Raw genomic sequence first — 13867 nt, forward strand, 5'->3', positions numbered from 1 at the left:
AAAAAAAAATGTTCCACACACAGCAGGAAGCAAATGTACAGAACTCATTTCCTTAGCAAGTGGTTTGCTATTCAATCAGCACCCACTTATTGAGCACCAACTATGTGGCAAGCACTGGATCTTATCCCAAAGTAACAGTCGAGATGGATGTATGGATAGTATTTTCAGGGATGTTTTCAGAGATAGTTGGAGGAAGATTTCCAACCTGCCTCCATTCAAGATTGATGTGAAAATCAAAAGAGACACTAAGAGACTTCCTGTCTGTCGAAGCATATGGAAGACAATCCTTCCTTTTGTCCACAAACATTTACTGACTGTTTACTATGAGCTGAGCCTTGTATTGGACCCTGGGGAAGCCCCACCTTCAAGGACCCATGGTGAGCCATCAGTTCCAACCCAGGCCATTGGTTCCACTCTCAGAGGAGAATGGCAGATGGTGTGGCCCACTGCTCTGAACTGGGGGCAGACCCAATATCCTCGAAGTAATAGGCTATTACCTTTGGGGATGTCATGCTCCAAGGAGTCCATGAAGTCCAGGGAGGGGTCTAAGTCAGCCTTCTCAAGCAAGGTCTTGTTCTTCAGCTCAACAGGCTCCCTGAAGTGGAAGTAGGAACTGAGCTTCTTAGCTTCAGACAAGGACAGTCCTAAAAAGAGGTGGCAGGTAGGAAGGGAATCCCACAGCTCCCATTCTCTATGCATGGGGACCACATGGAGGGGCTTGCAAAGGACTCAGGCATGTATTGACAGAGAAACTGAAGAGAGAGAAGGGAGTAGTGTTCACTCAGCCCAAACTGGCCCAGATCCTGCAATGAGGAGGAGGAAGGTGGGAAAAGACAAGGGGCCCAGACCCACCCAAAGCCCTGAGATCCAGGCAGCCAAACGCTCTCCCACCCATGGCAGAAAAGAGTCAGGGTCCAGTGATCAGGTGGCCTATGCCAACCACCGAAGCCAGGCCACTGGACACATCCTCCAAAGTGATGTGGCCCCAGCTATTCCTTCTCTGAGAAAGTGGGCAGGTTCCCCCGGATTCCCAGACACATGTCCAACTATGGCTGGAAGAGACGCACTCCCGCCCTTGAGAGATAACCCAGAGAACTCACCTTCAAAGGTCCGATTGACATGGACGGGTCCAAAAGGGGTCTTAAACAGGGCACCACGAGGGATGACAGCCACAGCCTTGTCAATCTGGTCAATGACAGACACCAAGCGGGTCTCTTCCTTGACCTGGACCTGAGGAGACAGAGGACAAGCCATCCTGCCAGGGCACTGTGCCCACTCACCCCTGGTGCAGGGCCCTTTCCATAACCATCTGACCTGAATCACCACAGTGTAGATACCAAGTTCCTGGGAAATCATGCTGGGTGAGCCCTCCCTTTCCTCCTGTCAAGGTTGTCTTTCTTTCTCTTTAAAATTGGTAATACAGGGGCAGCCAGTTAGCTCAGTTGGTTAGAGCGCAGTGCTCATAAACACCAAGGTTGCCAGTTCGATCCCCACATGGGCCACTGAGCTGTGCCCTCCACAACTAGATTAAAATAACTACTTGACTTGGAGCTGATGGGTCCTGGAAAAACACTGTTTCCCAATTTTAAAAAAAAAAGGAAAGAAAGAGAAGGAAGCTTTAAAAAGCCTTGCAATATTTAAAACTACAAAAAAAAAAAAGCAGTCTCTCTCACCCCATCCCTGGCCCCCCAGTTGCCCTCACTGGGGGCAACCACAGTTAATGGTTTCTTATGTAGCCTTCCAGAAACATACCATCCTATCATCAGATTTAAATGTTGCTTATTTTGCCTTTTGAAAATATAAGAGCAATCTTGCTTACTGTAGAATTTTGGGATAATCAGAGATATTTTATAATATACCTAAGGGAATTAAAATCATTCATAATCCCACCTCCTAAAGATAATGTATACTTCCTTCTAGTCTTTGTTTCTATGCATATATTTAAAGCAAAAATAGAGTCATAGTTTATGTAGTTTCATATCCTGCTCTTTGACTTATTATTCTCCAAGCATCACTCCATACTATAACATTTTTATGCAGATGAAATTTGGTTACAATCAATATCTAGGGCAACCCTGAACAAAAGAATTCCACAGAGATGTTTGGGGAACTGCAGCACTTGGCAGGGAAAACATGTCACCAGGGCTCCCACGCAAGTCACTCAGCCACCTAGTTCCCATGGGCTACCGACTGGAACTATTACAAAGAGGGAGATGGAAACTAATATTTAATAAATGCCTTGACCAGCGGTTTTAAATATGTCACCTCAGTCTGCACAAGCCTGCAAAGTAAATATAATTATCCTAATTTTACAGAAAATAAAACTGAGGGGAGGTTAAGTTCGTCAGGTCGGAAGGGACGCACCTGAGCTATCAGACTTGGACTCAAGACTTTTGGCATTATCCAGGTTCAAGTGCAGAGGCTGTGTTTTGAATTCTGGGTTTGTCTAGTTTCAAATTTGGGGCTTACTTTTTTTTTTTTTTAATTGGGTAACAATGTTTGTTCTAGGACCCATCAGCTCCAAGTCAAGTCATTGTCCTTCTATCTAGTTGTGGAGGGCACAGCTCAGCTCCAAGTCCAGTCACTGTTTTCAATCTAGTTGCGGGGGTGCAGCCCACCCTCCTTGTGGGAGTCGAACTGGCAGACTTGTTGTTAAGAGCACACACTCTACCCAACTGAGCCACTCGGCCGCCCTGGGCGCCTTACTTTTGACTGAGCTTCCCATTTCTAGGAATTGACCCTTCAGATAGACTGCATACACTGGAAATGATGTATGTATAAGGCCATTCATCGTGGCACCATTGGTCAGAGCTAACACTTAGAAATCGCCATTTCCGTGAATAAGGCATTGGTTAAATTATGGTACACAATAGTAAAATAAATAAATAAATATATAAATAAAATAAATAAATACATGGGGAGGCTCTTTCAGGCACTGGTATAGAAAGATCTCCAAAATGTATTGTTAGGTTAAAAAAAGCAAGGTGTAGAACTGTGTGCATACATACTGGTGGTACGATATTTAAAACTACAAAAAAAGCACTCTCGGCAGCGGATTGGGGGAGAGGGGTTGTCACTTTGAGGGGTAAAAAGTATAACTAGTGCACTGTGTTGTACACCTGAAACTAATTTTAAAAAATAAATAAATAAATGAGCACTCTCTGTCATTTGTTTTAAGGTAACAAGAGAATATGTAGAGGTAAGGTATTTGCTGAGGTTTGTATTTGCATAAAAATGTCTCTGGAAGCAGTTTCTCACACATGTGTATTGAAATTCCCTGGGAATGTGCTAAAATGCACATCCTGATGTTCCCCCACCCCCCACCCATTCTGCATTTCTAATTCCCTCCAGGGCAAGGTCATGCTTCTGATTACATTACTGTCCTCCAGAAAGAGGACCCGGGTGACTGGAGGACAGGGATAGGAGGGACGCTCTACTACATTCCTTTCTGTACCTTTGAATTTTGAACCATGAGGATGTATGACCTAGGAAACCAAAAACTGATACAAAAATATAAGAGCCTGTACCCATGCCCTTGCCCCAGAGCCAGGCTCTGCAAGAGCTGTCCAACCACTCTCCCCGCTATCTCTCAGGAGCTGTGTGTGGTAACATTGTCACCATAATTTTGGATGGCCCAGGCCCTCCTCCTCATCTCGTCTTCACTCACCACTACTTCTTCTTCAAAGACCTTATCGCCCTCGTTCACCTTCTGCAGCTCGGTGTGCTCATACTCATGTGAGGGGTCCCCCATGAAGCGGCCCTTCACCACAGCCGCCTGCACCGTCATCTCCTCTGTGGCTGGAGGCAACAGGCTCCACTCCATGCAGTTCAGGCTGCCAACAACATCCACGTGACCCAGGGTTCCAGCTCCCCTCTCACTCAGGCTTGTGGCCCTGTCCCTCCTCCCGAGGGGAAAGGCCCAAGAGCAGCTGCTGGGAGTTGCACCTTTCCCCTCAGAAGCCGTAAGTGCCTACGGTGCACCCCATCCCCGTATGTGACACAAATTCAATTTTATTTTTTTAAAGGTTACAAAAGCCTCATGTATGCCAAAACTCCAAGAGCTTCTTCCTAGATATCTGGACTGTGAGATTCCGGATGAGTTCTGGAAGTTAAATTTTCCTCAATTGCAGGTGCCTCTGCTTTGGTGGGCCCCAAATTCATGTTCAGCCTGCCTACTGAGCCCACAGTGCAGCCATCTTCCCCCATTTCTCAGGAAAGCCTGGCCCAGGCTTAAGGACCTCTCCTCCTGTAAGATCTTCAGGGGCACTCGCCAGCCCAGTCCTTTCTTTCTCACTCCCCACCAAGAGACGAAATCCTCCCACTCCTCTCTAATCCACTCAGGGCCTGTGTCCATAGCCTGGTCTCTGCTCATCTTTCCTCCCTTCACTCTTCACTGGCTCCTCCTCCTCAACATAAAAAATTCTCAGCTTTCCGGCTGGCTGAGTGGCTCAGTTGGTTAAGAGCTCGCTCAAGAGTGTGAGCTCTGAGCAACAGGGTCACCAGTTAGAGCTGAGCTGCCGCTGAGCTGCCAACAGGTGGCAGGATGCCTCAGCTAAAACAAAACAAAAACAAAACAAAACTTCTCAGCTTTCTAAAACAACAAGCCTCAAATCCATGCCCCTCCACAGAATGCCCTTCTGTCCCTCCCTCCTCTGCCCCACCTCTGAACAATAATCTCAGAACAATTTGCCCTGTGGAAGACCTCCCTCCCCCTCACTTTCACTCTTTGTCCAATGCTCCGTGATTTCTGCCTCCACCACCCCAAAAAACTGCTTAGAAGGTCATCCATGGGACCTAAAAGCCAACAAATGCATTTCCATTTCTATTTCCTTTGATATTTCCTTCTCCCTCCTCCAGTGCCTTAAGTATTCTCAGGGATCTATTCACCCCCCTTTTCTCCCTGTAGTCTCACCCACCTGACTCCCAGAGCCATGGATATTGACTTGTCAGAATCCAGAATCCAACCACCCGCCTCTCACAACCTCCACTGATTCCCCCCTGGTCTAAGCCACCCTCTATTCTTGCCTGGATACTATAGTAGCCCCCTAACTGGTCTCCTCACTTTCATACCCACTTCCCCTTCAGTCTAATCCCCACCCAACTGTTAAAACCTAAGCCACATCATGTGTCTGTGCAGAACCTTTCAATGACTTCCCATTAAGCCAAGTCCTTACAATTCAGGGCCCCACGAGGCCCTGAATGATTGTCTCCAGCCACTTGCCCCTCTCACCTCACATCCTACAATGACCCCCTCACTCACTCCTCTCCAGCCACACTAGCTTTTATGAGGTTCCACAAACACACTAAGCACACACCTGCCTCAGGGCCTTTGCACTTGCCTGGAATTCTTTTCCCTCAAATAAACACATAGCTCACTCAGTTGCTTCAGGTCTCTTCTCAAATGCTACCCTATCAAAGGCCACCCCTGACTACCCTATTTAAAATAGTACCCCATCCTGTACTCTCTATTCCCCTTGCCACTTAGCACCAGCTGATATGCAATATATGTGTGTGCTAATTTATTATCTCTCTCCCCTCCCCCCTCCACACACACTATAATGTAAATTCCATAAAGAGAGGGACTTTGTCTCATTTACCACTGAATTCCTGATGCCTAGATCAATGCCTAGCACATAGTAGGTGCTGAAGAAATAAAAACTTATGGAATAAAATGAATTGAGCCTGAAACCTCTATCTTCAGTCCAAATTTTTCTTCTGGAATCCAGGTCTGTACTTCAATATGCCTCCTTGCCACCTTGTCCCAAAGGCACCTTATTCTAGGTCTTCCCTCCTTCCTGAATTTGTCCGGCACCAGTGGGTGGCACCAGCACTTACCCAGCTGCCTAAGCTGGAAGGAGGAGTCAGCCTTGACCTCTTCTTCACTTCCCCCCATTCAATCACAAATCCTGACAGTTCTACCATTGAAATCTTTCTAACTCATGCCCTCCCCTAATTCCCTCAGCTACCTCCTCCTTTCAGTCCCCTTCGTCTGGACACTGCAACAGCCTTGTAAGTGCTCACCCACTTCTGGCCATTTTGCCCACTCAGATCGGAGCAGGCTCTTCCTGCTTACAGCCCTGCCATGACTCCCCACAGCCTATGGACAAAGTTCAAACTCCTGTGCCTCTCCATCCAGTTCTACAAAACACCCTTGTTTGTCACTGTTATGTTTACCTACCTGCTATTCTCTGAAACACTCCCAGCTAGCTCCAGCCAACAAGTTTGCACAACTGTTCCCTCAAACAGGCATGCCTTTCCCTGATACCTTCCTGGAGAACTCCTGTTCATCTTTTTGTTGCAAAGAAGTTACTCCCTTAGTAATCCTATTTAACTGCTCTTTAGGAGAACGCCCACTTTGGTCCCCTTTGTGTACACCTCCATTCTAGTTTTAACATACTTTGCTGCAATTGCTGGGTTGCACATAGGTCTCCCTCCCTAGGATGTGACTAATTTGGAGATGGGGTGAGTCTTAGCGGTCTTTGTAACCCCAGAGTTAGCACAGGATATATCCAACCAGTGTTGGATTGATGCATGGATAGATCAATGAAGTTTCCCACTCCCTGCGCCTAATGGACTGCTGTGTAAAGTGGTGAGCTCCCCATCAATGCCGAAGGTAGTCAAAAAGCAGCTGGATGGTCCTGGATGGTGATGGTCCAGGGAATTCTCCCCAGTTCTAAATCCCTTCTCTCCCATTCCGCATTCCTTCACGACTCCCTAGAGCGTGTCCTGCTGTGAGCCAACAACTCCACTGAAAATGCTTCTGACCCTACTCTAAGCTGAAATCTTCAAAAAGCCAGGCCCACTCCACGCTTGCACCAGGCTTCTACTCCAGGCCTCCATTCTCCAGAAACTTTCACCTTGCTCCACCTCCGTCCTCAGCACTGCCGCTATTGTAAACCCCCAGCCTCTAAGTTTCTCTTGTGTCCCCTTGCCTCAACGCCTAGACGTGTCCTCCCAGGGCTCGCCTTCACAGACCTTGCTCACCCACTTTCAAGCCCCCTTGGGCTCCCCTCAGTTCTCGGGTCCCCGGCCCCGCCCCTCCGGCCCTTCCCCATTCCCTCCTCCTCTGATCCCGTCCACCCTCTTCCTGGACCCCATAGGCCCCGCCCCTTCCCATTCCTACCATGCTCCCACCCTTCGCAGCCCCCCAGTGGCCTTCCCTTCAGTATCGGCCTCGGCCCGCCCGGGAGCCACCTCCACCTGTACAGTGTCTTGCGCGGTGCAAGCTGGTCCTCACTGAGGCCCTGCGCGATGTAGTAATCGGCAAAGAGGCCGAGGATACGGCCCCAGAAAAGCACCCGATCGTAGCGGTAATCGCGTTTAACCAGCGTAAGGGAAGTAAGTAGTGAGGCCCGACGGTCTGGGCTGAGGCCCTGCCCACTGCCGGACGCCAGCTCCAGCGACAGCAGGAGGCTATCCGCATCCATCGCGCCGCCCGAGGCTCAGCTCAACGCTCACCAGGTTGCTAGAAGCCGTCTCCATGGAGACCCAAAGTTCCGCCCTTCCGTCAAGCAGGAAGCAAGATTCCACCCACCAACCGCCGGTGGCCCAGCCCTTCCCGGGCTTCTGCCCAGCCCAGTTCCGTTGATATATTTTCCCAAGTCCTTCCACATAGTTGACATTTATTGAGTCATCACCGTATATGCAATGGGGGCTTGGGAAGAAACATACAAGTGACACTAGCTGTATTATTTCACTCGTCGCGTCCGTTCTAGGTGAAGAAAATAAGATACGCTTGGTTCTAAAAGTCTAGGAATCTAAGATAATTAATCCCCCCCAAAACCAGGTCTTACATAATGGGGTCCATCTACTCCATTTTCTTGTCTTCACCAGATGTCTCTTTCTTTACCCCTTCCATTATACTATTCCACCTAAGTGGCGAATGGAGGCTGAGGTGATGGGGCAAGGCATAGAGCCACACCTTGGGAAAGGGGGGTGTGAAGGGTACAAAAAGGATGACATTTACAGACTACACTACCACCTACATTTACATACCTGGGGCCCCACAACTGTTGCTTTTAGGCTCAAATGGTAGCTACGGATGAAAGGCCAGAACCCCACTGCAGCTGGGGCTATTCACTCACAGGCTAGAGGCTTACTATGTCTACACACCCACCTCTGGAGTCCTCAGCCAAGGTCAGATAACAGGTGCCTCAGCAAGCTTGTTGTCAGGGAAGTAGGTGGGGTTTATTATTTTTATTAACTGATCTTTTAATTTCTGGATTCCTTTGGAGAGGACTCATGTAATCAAAATGACCTGGGCCTCAATGCCAAGCCAAAAGAGAAATAAGTGTATAAATTACCCAGATAATTACTTTGTTTTGATTGTCTAGACATTGTTTATGAAGGCTTTTAAAATCAGTATTTGAGGGAGCTTACATGGCTTAATAATGTGTCTTCCATCTCAAAGACAATTTTTAACTCCCTTGTTCCAAACTCTCCCTCCCTTTCGTCAGACCCCTCACTTAGTCTGTCCCTTCCCAGGTGGGAGAGATGGCCCTATTCCTCTTCTGTAATGTAATATCATCAGGCAGAGACAGCCGAAATTCTAGCTAGTGGAATATGGTCACAGCACCAAAAAGGACCCAAACCTTTTGTTTTCATTGATTACGTATTTACTCAGCACCTGTTAATGTCAGGTCCCTTATCACGAAACACAATCTGAAGCCAGAGAGGGGGGCCCAATACTATCATCTTTGGCAGGGCAAATCCTCTTTAATTACTTCACAATAAAACCACATAGATGCACAGCACAGTGTAAAGCACTCAGCCTCTGGTGCCAAGTGGACTGGGTTGGAATCCAGGTTTCAACACTCAGGCAATTTATTCAATTTCTTCAAATCTCATCTATAAAATGGGGACAATGATAAAAACGTGCAAGGTTGTTAGATTAGATAATAAAGTGCTTAAAAATAGCATAAAATAGAAACTATTTTTTGTTTACTTGGCAAAACATTAAAACAAAACATTCTTCTTAAAACATAAAAAATAGTATGTATTTATATTATCCCAATTTACATGCACGCACGCACACACACGCGCACACACACATACACAATCTCCAGCACTGGCAGGGTGAGAATTCTCTCTTCAATTTACTTCCAAGAAATAAGCAGGTGTTCGCAGGGACAAAGAGCATCGATGTTTAGTGGTCAGGACAGCATCAAGCTGGAGAGGCTAACAGTAAGGATCAGGAGAGCCAAGTCAGAGATGTAGCTGAGGAGGAATTGCCACAGGCAGCAGGGCAAGGTTTGCCTAAGGACAATATTACCCACAGTACTGCCAGCAGCAAACAACTGCAATGGAGACAGGCTGAGCAGAATTCCAAAAGAGATATTTGGCCTAGGGGAACTGAATCCACAGGGCTTTCCTGGGGTCTCAGCCTACGATTCAATCAGGCTTTGCAAAGACCCTTTGTTTCCTTTTCTCAGCCCAGTCTCTCTGCCCCTTTCCCCTATGTGACCTCCGCTTTGGGCACACATCCATTAAGGGCCACAAAACCAGTTATGCGGCAGAGAAAGAATGTTGGGCTAGGAATTAGCTGATGAGGACTCTCGTCCCAGTGCTGATACCAAACCATAACAGAACCTTGGCCAAGTCACTTAACTTCCCAATCTGGCCTGGGGCTGATGAAGAAAAAGAACCATTAGTTTAAAAATAAAAAAAATTTTTAAATCCTGGAAACCCTGAAGCATAAAAGACCAAGGAGAAACAAAATACTCTAGCCTCAAGCCTAGAAAGTCTCTTTAAGCCAAGAGTTTCAGGAAAATTTAATACGAATTCATTCATTTTATATTTAAGTTCATGAGCCACACCCACATTGTATATCCCTGGTAAAAATTCTGAAAGGCCCAGAAAAGGGCCATCTCCATAACAGCAGCGTCTGTCTTTGGGCCCACATTTGCTTTCCAACCCCAAACAGAAAACCCTGACCCAGCACCCTCTGGGAAAATCAACCTTTGATTCAAAGAGACCTTGTTCAGTGACGATTATTACAGTCCCAGCCACACCATCAGCGCACCAGGAAGTCTTAGGAAGGGAAGCAGGCAGCCAGAAGGATAGGACCGTCCTCTCACCAGGAAGTAACTACCTCCAAGCAAGAGATGGGTGACTTGGTGCCACAGAAGGAAAGATAATTTAGCCATTGTGTTCACAACTAAGAGGCATCTTCATTCACTCGTGAAAGCCTTTCAATGTCACTGGTGCCTGGAACCAAACGTAATCCTCCCAGGCCGTGAGTGGGATGGGGGGTCTGCCACAGGACAGGGTCACAGTCAGTTTGTGGCCCCGTATGGGCACTCTATAGTTTAGCTTGGGTCGAAACCAGTCTTCTCCACAGTCACGGTGCCCCTGTGCCATGATGATAGTGCCCATGAGCGGAGGAGACTGCAGCTCACTGAAAGCATCAGCCACGAAAATGGCCCGGAAGAGACGGCGCAAACAAGCTGCTGTGCTCAGGGTCTGGTCCATGCTGTTGGGAGCCAAACGGGACAAGTCAATCTCGTAGAATTCCTTGGGACTTACAACACTGCCCCCAAGGAGGATGAGCACCCGCGGTACTAGTGTCCGGGCAAAGAGACCCTCTAGGTGGCTGAGGACACTCTCCAGTTCTGCCAGAGTTTGTTGGCATGTCCTGTTGCTTGCCTCAGCAGTGGCCCGAGGTTTCTTCTTCGCCATGTCCTCTGCCTATGAGGACAAAGAATGGTGAGAGAGAAGGCAAGGTAGGGGAAAGCTAATGACCTTTGAAGAACCCTGTTGGTTGGGGTGTAGACTCATGGGACTGGATTTCCAGTCGAGTGAACTGCCACAGCCAAGACACTGGGTTTTATCAAAAGGCAATATATCAAAAAGGAAAATACATTTTTTGGTACAAAACCATAATTCTCCCACACTTAGAACAGCAAAGATAGTGCTCTGAAGTAGGAGAGCATCCAGAAGTAAGCAACTGAAATAGTCAAGGGAATTTGGTGGCATAGCGGGTGGCAAATTTTTGCTACATAGGAGTGATAACAGGAATGATGATTATTTGGTCTAATAAAGGTGATTCTGGAGTTTGTTTTTCAATTAAACATGGTGAATGGAACACATGTTTATTTGTGCTCACATCTGAAATACTACTAAATGAGAGGAAAAGGAAGGGAGAAAGGAAAGGAAGGAGAGAGGGAGGAAGAAGGAGGGAGGAAGAAGGAGAATAGATAACAGTGGCCAGAGGCAACAACAAATTTTTGGAGGGCAGAAAGCAGATGGAATAGTTCAAGAGAGCTGAAAACCAAGTGCTGACAGAGGGGACTCCCATAAGAAGCAAACTGATTCACACAGCAGAACCCCAGAAAGGCTCGGGAACTGCTGATTTAGGCACTGCAGAAGGCAAGCGTGAACACGCCAGGACTGAGTGAAAACGTGAGGACCCTTAGATCACCTGCCAACTTCCTCCACCCAGAAAGAAGACTTTCCAATACTCATGTTTTTGGAGTCCTCCAAAGGGGCCACTAGGTTCCCACCCAATACCCTTACAGTAAAGTCTATCAGTTCACAAGGCCCAGCCATGGCAGGCCCACTCAGTGCTTTCAATGACTTATTCTTAAGTATTCACCAGACACAGACTAAAAGCCTCTAACATGAAAGTCAGAGACCGAAACAAATAAACAGGAAAAGGAATCTGGAAGAAACTGAGACACTGCAAGGAACAGAGGAAAACTTTAAAAAAGGGTCAGTTCATGAAGTCCAAATGCAACACACAATAGGAGTTTCAGAAAAAGAAAAAAAGAGAAAAAGTGGGGAGGGTTAGACTACCAAAGGTTACACTGCGGAGAAAGTGACTGAAGCCATGGGATGAAACACATTCCTTAACAGTTGTTTAGGCTGACGGGCCCTGAAGCTTCCTTAGACCCTCTTTCTACCTGCCTGAGAACTAACAGCCACAAAGTCTTCCCACCAACTTTCTCCCCAAGTGTGTGCCTACCTGGGGAGGTTTTCGGTAGAAGTGCTTAAGATGTTCATAGGGCAGAGGGAGTTGCTGGCGTTGGTACATGATATGCTTTAGAAGTTCACAAGTAAACCGACAGCAGCCTTCCTGGCTCACAGGCCCGGGAAACACCACTGGCACCAAACAGTCTCGGCGGCAAAAAGGCTCCGAAGAGACGGGAGGTTCTTGGGCAGAGGTAGTCTCAAGTAGTTCTATCTGGGGGGCGTGGGTTTTCTCCGACTTTTCACACCACTCCAAACCTGGTAGGCGCACAGAGGGACAAGACAGAAAAAACGAAAAACTCAAAGACCAAAAGCCAGTCTTCTCATGCCCTGAGGGCTTCATCGGCCAACACTGCGGAAGGGACAGCCCGACACACGCACATTGCCTCCGCAAACTCCTGTGTGGGCGGAGGCGGGAAGAATCCTGATCTGTCTCCTAAAGTGACTGAAGCGACGGCGGGGCGGTGAGAAGGTAGGGTGCCGGGTTTCGGCTGGGGCTCGACTCAGAAAGTGGAGGCTCTGATCTGAGTTGAAAGAAAGTGTAGTCAGGCGGGGAACAGAGCGCCGCCAAGATGAAGGCAAAGTGGGGGTGAACCAATGGGATCCAGGGCCGTGAGGGCGATGGTCACTAGGGCCGAGCCAGAGCCGGGAGGGACGCCCGGAAATGCGGACAGAGAAAGGGTCAGGACTGAATGACGGAAGGGAGCGGAGGCAGGAAAGAAACAGGCTCGCAAAGCTCCCCGAGCTCCGGACCCCACGCCTTACCAGGAACTGCGGCCGGGGACAGCACTTCCTGCTCCGGAGCCGCCATCACGACCTCCTCTCTCTCTCTTCTAGGTGCGGTTTGAATAGGCGCCTCGCGAGGCATCCTGGGAAGCCTGCGTCATCAATTCCGGCTCGGTTGGACCAGAAGCTGGCGCGGCGCGGCGCAGCCGCAGTGTGGTGGATAGGCTGGAGCGGGATTTGAGCCCTCGCACAGATATACCGAACCCACGGGGAACCCACGCGCTCTCAGCCACTGAACGCTGTCTTCCAAAGGACACTCGCCGTCACACATCCATTCTCTTCTGCGTTCACTATTCATTATGCACCTACATCGTGCCAGGCCCTGTCCTAGGTGCTGGAGACGCTGCAGCAAACAAGCCAGAAGCGAGCGCTGTCCTCAAGAGGTTTCCTGCCTATAGATACAATACAATGTGATTAATTATACAGTGGGGTGTACACGGGCTGTGGACGTGAAGAACAGGGGCGCCTAACCTAGATGGGGTGGGAGCGAGGGTTGGTCCAGAGGAAATGTGCCCAAGAAACTGTGACCTGTAGGGTGAGTAAAGATAAAGAGGAGGGCCTAATGGCACTGGAGATGTTGAAAGACAAGAAAGAGCATCCTCTACTCAAGGAATGAAAAGAATTCAGGTTATAAACAATTAAGGCTGTGATGGACAAACAGGAGCCAGATCATGGCAAGGTTTTATAAGCCATGTTAAGAGTTTGAACTTGATCCTGTGGGGGTTAGAGAAAGTTTGAAAGATTTAAGTAGGGGAGAAGTGTGATTAAATTTACATTTTATAAATTTAATCTCTACACTGGCTGCAGTGTAGAGATTAGATTACAGGAACGATAAGAGAGGAGGCAGGGATACCAGTTAGAGCTAGCAACTACAGTTACCCAAGTGCATGGTGACAGAAGCTTAAACTAGAGTAGTCACAGTAAGGTGGAGAGAACAGTGGGGTGGTGAACCCTAGAGATATTTAGGAGGTCCAATGAGCATTACTTGGTGATTTATCCCAGGAAGAAGGGATATAGAGAGAGGCTTCCAAGAAGACAAACAGGTTTTTCACTTCAGCAACTCGATAGCTGGTTATGCCTTTCAATGAAGGAGGGAACACTAGAGGAGGATCAG

General features: G+C 48.0%; 2 protein-coding genes across 5 annotated transcripts in view; both read right to left on the reverse strand.

The window, feature by feature from the left end:
* The window catches only part of RSPH9 (radial spoke head component 9), a 15170-nt gene extending 7676 nt beyond the window's left edge, over positions 1–7494 (reverse strand). The window contains exons 1-4 of one of the 3 annotated variants that reach the window (XM_019642786.1): positions 7201–7494; positions 3668–3833; positions 1101–1230; positions 498–644 (exon numbers count right to left, since the gene is read on the reverse strand). In XM_019642786.1, the coding sequence (XP_019498331.1) occupies positions 498–644; positions 1101–1230; positions 3668–3833; positions 7201–7427 (670 nt within the window). In that variant the 5' untranslated portion in view covers positions 7428–7494. Of the gene's footprint in view, positions 1–497; positions 645–1100; positions 1231–3667; positions 3834–6021; positions 7011–7200 lie in introns of those variants that run through there. The other 2 variants (XM_019642784.1, XM_019642787.1) reach the window with 2 other exon arrangements.
* Positions 7495–8989: 1495 nt separating this feature from the next.
* On the reverse strand, positions 8990–13867 carry MAD2L1BP (MAD2L1 binding protein). Of its 2 annotated transcripts, none has more exons than XM_019642645.1 (3): positions 12733–13867; positions 11963–12491; positions 8990–10686 (listed from the first exon to the last, which is right to left on the reverse strand). In XM_019642645.1, exons 2-3 carry the CDS (start codon positions 12308–12310, stop codon positions 10174–10176), a joined length of 861 nt encoding a protein of 286 aa, XP_019498190.1. In that variant the 5' UTR covers positions 12311–12491; positions 12733–13867; the 3' UTR covers positions 8990–10173. The 2 variants fall into 2 exon arrangements, with proteins under 2 accessions (XP_019498190.1, XP_019498189.1); XM_019642644.1 differs by having other exon boundaries at positions 11963–12225; positions 12733–13864.

This window comes from Hipposideros armiger, unplaced genomic scaffold (genome assembly GCF_001890085.2).
Source record: "Hipposideros armiger isolate ML-2016 unplaced genomic scaffold, ASM189008v1 scaffold_72, whole genome shotgun sequence".
In the NCBI taxonomy this organism is placed as follows: domain Eukaryota; kingdom Metazoa; phylum Chordata; class Mammalia; order Chiroptera; family Hipposideridae; genus Hipposideros; species Hipposideros armiger.

Bases quoted from the DNA above. Each gene is read 5' to 3' on its own strand.
- MAD2L1BP (XM_019642644.1), bottom strand. From the start codon at position 12,835: ATGCCTCGCGAGGCGCCTATTCAAACCGCACCTAGAAGAGAGAGAGAG. The intron at 12,226-12,732 runs GTAAGGCGTGGG...TGCGCCTACCAG, and splicing joins GTCCCCGGCCGCAGTTCCTG to GTTTGGAGTGGTGTGAAAAG. The intron at 10,687-11,962 runs GTAGGCACACAC...TTGTCCTCATAG, and splicing joins TCTACCGAAAACCTCCCCAG to GCAGAGGACATGGCGAAGAA.